At 44.5% G+C, this 6,561-nt stretch overlaps 1 protein-coding gene across 1 annotated transcript; it reads right to left on the bottom strand.

The window, feature by feature from the left end:
* Positions 1 to 396: 396 nt before the first annotated feature.
* Positions 397 to 1,548, bottom strand: LOC120043762 (prolactin-releasing peptide receptor-like). Its single transcript, XM_038988324.1, has one exon. The coding sequence runs from the start codon at positions 1,546 to 1,548 to the stop codon at positions 397 to 399; it is 1,152 nt and encodes a 383-aa protein (XP_038844252.1).
* Between the last annotated feature and the right edge of the window lie 5,013 nt (positions 1,549 to 6,561).

The raw sequence follows: 6,561 nt of genomic DNA, 5'->3' as shown, positions 1-6,561 counted from the left end.
AGAAAGAGAGAAACAGAGAGGCATATACAGAGACCTCTGTGCCACCCTTGTTCGCTCATCATCCATTGGCCATAATCTCATTTGAGGGATTGGTAGTGTGCGCCTTCAGGGGAGCTGGAGGACATTAAAACAAGCATCAAAACAACACTGGCCTCAGTTAGGACTCTGAGTACTATGGTGCTATAGACTTTTCACAGAACGCTTAGAGAGAGTGGGGCTAACTGAATTACTGAGAGGTGAGAACCCGGGAGAGGGTCAGGGAGAGGAGCATTAGGGAGATGGGTGTGGAGGCAAACCTAAAGTCAAATCAACAGCTGTACCACCTGTAACCTCTCGCAACATCACCTTATCCTGAGCCCTGTCCTCTCTGAGTGTGGAGAGTGCGTGTCTCATCTTTCAGAAGGAGTTGTCAGCATTGGTCTGTGGCCCTTCCTGCTCCTCTCTGATTGGCTGCTCAGACACCATGCTGAGACAGGTGTTAGTGTTGTGCTGTAATGCATGCTGGGAGAGCAGGCTGCTCTGGCGGCCCCGCCCAGTCAGGGGTCTCAGGTAGTCGCGGAGGCGCAAGCGCACCTTGCTGTGCAGCGAGGCGTAGATGAAGGGGTTGTAGCAGGCAGAGCTCATGGCCAGCAGGTGACAGCACACCTGCAGCAGGTTGACGTGGCGTTTTCCCACCAGAAGGAAGTCCTGGTCCAGGTCCAGTAGCAGGTTGAGTACCTGCAAGGGCAGCCAGCAGAAGGCGAAGGAGAGCACAGACAGTACCAGCAAAGAGAAGGTCTTCCTCTTCGTCCTGTTCCAGCGATGCAGGCTGTGGGAGGGCGCCCCAGGGAGACAGCGCTGACGGAGCCGGGCTGTAATGCCGCAGTAGGCCACACTGACCGACAACAGGGGAAGCAGGTAGGAGGTGAGCAGGATGAAGAAGGAGTAGAGCAGCCGCAGGTGGTCTGAGTCTGGCCAGAACTCCTCACACACCACCAGCTCCAACCCGCTGGGACGCAGGTCTACGTAGCGCGTGTGGAGGGAAGGAGGAGTTGCCAGGAGCAGGGACAAAAGCCACATCCCCACCGCCAGCGCCCCACACCCCCTCAGGGAGATCCTCCTCCTCACAGGGTGAACCACCACCACATAGCGGTCCACAGCGATGGCCGTGAGGGACAGCACAGAGACAAAGACGGTGGAGGTCTGCAGCAGGGGGACCAGGTGGCAGAGCGGCCGGCCAAACAGCCAGCCCTCAGACTCGAAGGCGTAGGAGGCAGTCAGAGGGACACAGCTCAGACACATGAGCAGGTCGCCTGCAGCCAGGTTCCCTATGAAGAAGTTGGTGGCGTTGTGGAGTTTCTTGTCAGCCAGGATGCATGCTAGTAGGAGGGAGTTGCCCACACAGGCCACGGCCACCAGGAGGCAGTAGAGAGGGATGAACAGAGGGCGGTAGCTCAGCAGTAACTGCAGACCTGAGAACAACTCTACTGGGTCACTGCGGTTCAGAGGAGGTACTGCCAGGCTGGCATTGGAGGAGCCACCCACAGACCTCTCCAACACTGGCTCCATCTCTAACCAGAACTGGTAAATAGAATGGAGATACACAGAGCTGTGTGTGAGTGTTTTAAGCCAATCACTGATTTACAATTTGAGAGAGCTTTGTTTTTTTGCAGTACAATAATAAAAAACTAAAGGTGGGTTGAAGCTTTCTGAAATTAAAAAACAGAAATATGCATGTAAAGAAATAGAGCAAAGAGCACTATGTATTTTCCTCAATGAGACTACAGTAACTGTTTGATGATTTTTATGGAAATCCTACTATTCAGCATAAGATAATTTCCTAGGAAAGCGATACAACAATATTGGATAAAAACAGCAGTACACAGTTCCATTACTCAAGTGCAATATGGGCAAATGCCAATCTCTTTAACATATAATTTGAATTCCTGTTGATTATCCCAGGTAGAGCAACAGCTGTGTCCAATCAAACCTACAACAGAACTGCTGGTATTTTAGTTTGATAATCTGGGATTATATAGCTGGTGGAACTGTCCACTGGCTATTTCTGATAATTATTATTTTAATTGATAAATAGACTTTAAATACATTCCCAATGTATGCCGTTTTCTATTCCAGTGACTGGAATTCTGTTCTATTCTGTTCCATCTATCATTATCTCTATAACACAAAACACATTTTTGTAGAGACAATAAGAGGTTTAGAGTATTTGCAAGTAAAGGAGAGTGTACAGTACCTGTGCAGAGGTTTGCAATCCTGTAGTGTAGAGATGAGTGTTCTGTGTTCTCTTCTCTCAGCTCTCTCCCTGATGGCTCCTATCTGTCTGTTTGTCTGCCTGCCTGCCTGTATGTCTGTTGTCTGTTCGTCTGTCTGTCCGTCCGTCAGTCTGTCCATCCATTCAACCTGTCAGTCCTTCACTCTCTTCTACTTGGCTTTGATCTGCGCAGTGTTCTCAAACCTGGAGCAGCTGCCTCCCGCCACTCTGAGTGGGTGTCTGTGTGTGAGAGTGGGTGTCTGTGTGAGTGATTGGGTGTCTGTGTGTGAGTGTGTGAACTGTGTGCTCTCCCCTTACTGCTCTCTCTGTCTAACCTCATCAGTGTGCTATCGACACACACCTCATATTACCTGCAAATATATATATATCTATATCCATTTGCTATGTCTTTCTGTGTCTTGTTTATGGTAGGTTTCTGTCTTTCTGGTATGCTTTATGTACAGTACACACACACACACAAAATGTGAAAATCCACACAGCTCCCCACTGTTGTCCATCTCTGTTGCGTTTCCTTGTCGTGATATTAGGGAGAGGCAATCAGAGCCAAAGACCAGGGGTAATCCTACAGACCTACACACCACAGTAAACCTTCAGCTGAGAGAGAGTACGAAGTCACCATACATGTAGAAGCAAAATGCGGCTCTGTACTTTCTATAATTTTCTAACAGACTCCTGCAGTCCAAGCCTGAAAACAGACACAGCCAGACTCAAAGCAGTATTCAGTAGGAGTAGGATGGGAACACAAGGTACTAACATAAAGTCGTTTTTGGAGTGTTTTCAGCAAAACAAAATGACAATCCCATTAACTATAAACAAACCTGACTTCCCCATTCAAATATACTGTAGCCTAAGAAGTCAGAAGAGAGACTATGGAGTGATTTCAGTGCCAACAGAAATTTAATTTGAATAACATTATTTTGAATTTGTATTAATAAGATATTTAATTTGAATTAAATATTTTTGAAATTGTAATGCACAAATCAGGGCATTTCTAGAATTTGAAGACATTTGTGGCATAGCCCAAAGCCAGTAGGGGGGTCCAGGGGCATCCTACCCTTGCAACAAAAAAAAAGGAATTTCAACAGTATAATGCATGAATTTTGTGCACTTTGAGATTAACATTAAGAGATTAGATCTTTTTGCACCTTCCCACCTGCCACAGCAGACACTGCCAGTACTCCATTACAGTAGCTACTGTGAGTTTCTCTACTCTGGAACACTCTCTACTCTCTACTGATGAGTCAGTCTACATGGAGGAGGTCAGAGACTTAGCAGTGTGGTGTCAGGACAACAACTCTCCCTCAACGTAAGTAAGACCAAGGACCTGATTGTGGACTATAGGAGAAAGAGGGGAAAGCACACCCCATCCACATCGACATGGCTGTTGTAGAGCGGGTCGAGAGTTTCAAGTTCCTTGGCGTCCACATCACTAATGATTTAACATGGTCCACACACACCCATACAGTCAGGAAGAGGGCACGCCAGCACCTCTTCCCCTCAGGAGGCTGAAAATATTTGGCATGGGCCCTCGGATCCTCAAAACATTCTACAGCTGCAACATTGAGAGCATCTTGACTGGCTGCATCACCGCTTGGTATGGCAAATGCACTGCTCTTGACTCATTATCTATCCTGATGCCTAGTCACTTTACACTGCCTTCATGTACATATCTACCTCTGCACATTGATCTGGTACTGCTACTCCCTGTATATAGCTCCGTTCTTCTGTATTTTATTGCATTCTATTGTGTTACTATTTTTTTAAACTGTCATTGGGAAGGGTTCGTAAACAAACATTTCATGGTAAAGTCCACACCAGTTGTATTCAGCGCATGTGACAAATACAATTTGATTTGACTCTGGAACACAGATAGTGCATTCGCAAAGTATTCAGACCCATTGACTTTTTCCACATTTTGTTACTTTACAGCCTTACTCTAAAATTGATTAAATAAAAACATTCCCTCATCAATCTACACACAATACCCCATAATGATAAGCAAAAACAGGTTTTTATACATTTTTGCACATTTATATATAAAAAAAAAAAATACCTTATTCACATAAGTATTCAGAACCTTTGCAATAAGACTCGAAAAACCTTCCAGCAGGACAATGACCCTAAGCACACAGCCAAGACAACGCAGGAATGGCTTTGGGACGAGTCTCTGAATGTCCTTGAGCGGCCCAGCCAGAACCCAATCGAACATCTCTGGACAGACCTGAAAATACCTGTGCAGCGACGCTCTCTATCCAACCTGACAGAGCTTGAGAGGATATGCAGAGAAGAATGGGAGAAACTCCCCAAATACAGGTGTGCCAAGCTTGTATCGTCATACCCAAGAAGACTGAAGGCTGTAATTTCTGCCAAAGGTGCTTCAACTAAGCACTGAGTAAAGGGTCTGAATAGTTATGTAAATGTGATATTTAAGTTTTCTATTTTTAATACATTTGCAAACATTTCTAAAAGCCTGTTTTTGCTTTTTCATTATGTGTGTAGATTGATGAGGGATAAAAAAAATATATATATTTTAGAATAAGGCTGTAACGTAACAAAATATGGAAAAAGTCAAGGGTTCTGAATATTTTCCGAATGCACTGTACATCTACAATGTATTGCCAAAAACCTCCATACCTCTCAGTAACTTCAAACAGACTCTGACCAGACCATTGAGCCAAACTGATTAAAGAATCCCACAGTACTCAAACACCCTCTCTCTCTCACACACACACACATACTGTGCAGTAATTAGACTCCACAGAGCAGATTTAAGTGATACAGTCTAACAGAGGTGGGACCAAGTCATTGTTTTTCATGTCACAAGTAAGTCTAAAGTCTTAGCACTCAAGTCCCAAGTCAAGTCCCAAGTCATGACAGGCTAGTCCGAGTCAAGTCTCAAGTCAAGACCGACAAGTCTCAAGTCCTAAACTTTGAGTTGAGCTCTTCACCAAATGTAATACCATTTCATATTTTTAACAGGAGTAATAGCAGTAACATCAGGCAGGATTTAGGTTACCAACTGCCTAGACAGTTGTAGCTCAATCTTGGGTGCAATGATCACGTTCCCACACTGACTGACTGTGTGGAGGCTCATTGATTTAATGTTACGTTAGCCTACATGCTACACAAGCAAAGTTATATATAGCTGTCGGCTATATTAGCCACAACTTACCGTTCTTTATGCAGCTTCAAATGTCGAACAAAGTTGGAAGTTGTTGCGCCTCCGTCTGTAATTTTCTTCCCACATGTTTTGCAAGTTGCAATCCGTTCTTTGTTGACTACAGCGTAGTCAGCGTAGTCTAAAATAATAATTTGGGGTATCATCTTTCCAAGAGCTCCGACTTAATTCACCCACCGACATTCCTCTGCACTGCCACACGCAACTTTTTCTCAGCTGGCACAATTTGATTGGCTGCTGTCCGATTCAAACTGTAATACGTTAAAGGAAGAGTTGATGCACTGCACACTTTTTTTAATAGCATCATTTTTAATATTTGGGCTTGGGGAGGGTATCAAGTCAGTTCGAGTCAAAAGGCTCATGTCCAAGTTAAGTCACGAGTCATTGGTGTTAAAGTCAAAGTCGAGTTGCAAGTCATCATATTTGTTACTTGAGTCTGACTCGAGTCCAAGTCATTTGACTCGAGTCCACACCTCTGCAGTCTACTATGTGCTCACCCCATCGCTTTCTCTGTGTCATCTGTTGGTGTCGCTTTTGTCTACCCTCCTCTCTCATCCTGTCCTGGTTGTAAAATGTGTAAAAGTAAACAAGTGTTTTAATAATAAATTGACTGGCTTTTTCACAACAGACAACAGACTTTCAGCATGCCTATAGAGAAGGGCACTCAACATGTACTGCACTGACACAAATGTGACCGACCTGCTCGATTCGGTCGTATGTAGCAAATTGTCATATGTAGCAAAAAATGAAATCTTGTTTTTTACATTGGATAAAAGTAGAGACTGAGCTAGAAAATGGTATATCATACACTACAGTTGCGAAACAATGGGAAAGTAATTATACTTTGAAAGCTGATAAACTTGTAACACTTTTGAGAAAATGGCCCTTGAATGTTTTGGTACACCCACTGAAGAGCTCTGCTTTGTCTACACCCATTCAGAATCGTTCACATCCTCTTAAGACTTAGCCCCACCCTTCTCTTTAGGGACTCAAATGTGAGGCCATGTGCTTTCCAGAGTGAGTGTACTAAACAACCAAAGATTTCAAGACTAAAGGCTGGCTTTTACTACGTCTATCGACATGTCTGTAGAGAGTTGTTGCGTAGACGTCA

Source organism: Salvelinus namaycush, chromosome 3 (assembly GCF_016432855.1).
Source record: "Salvelinus namaycush isolate Seneca chromosome 3, SaNama_1.0, whole genome shotgun sequence".
Classification (NCBI taxonomy): domain Eukaryota; kingdom Metazoa; phylum Chordata; class Actinopteri; order Salmoniformes; family Salmonidae; genus Salvelinus; species Salvelinus namaycush.
The sequence above is the reverse complement of the archived record's forward strand: the minus strand, read 5'-3'. Positions and strand labels throughout refer to the sequence as shown.

Bases quoted from the DNA above. Each gene is read 5' to 3' on its own strand.
- LOC120043762 (XM_038988324.1), bottom strand. From the start codon at position 1,548: ATGGAGCCAGTGTTGGAGAGGTCTGTGGGTGGCTCCTCCAATGCCAGC.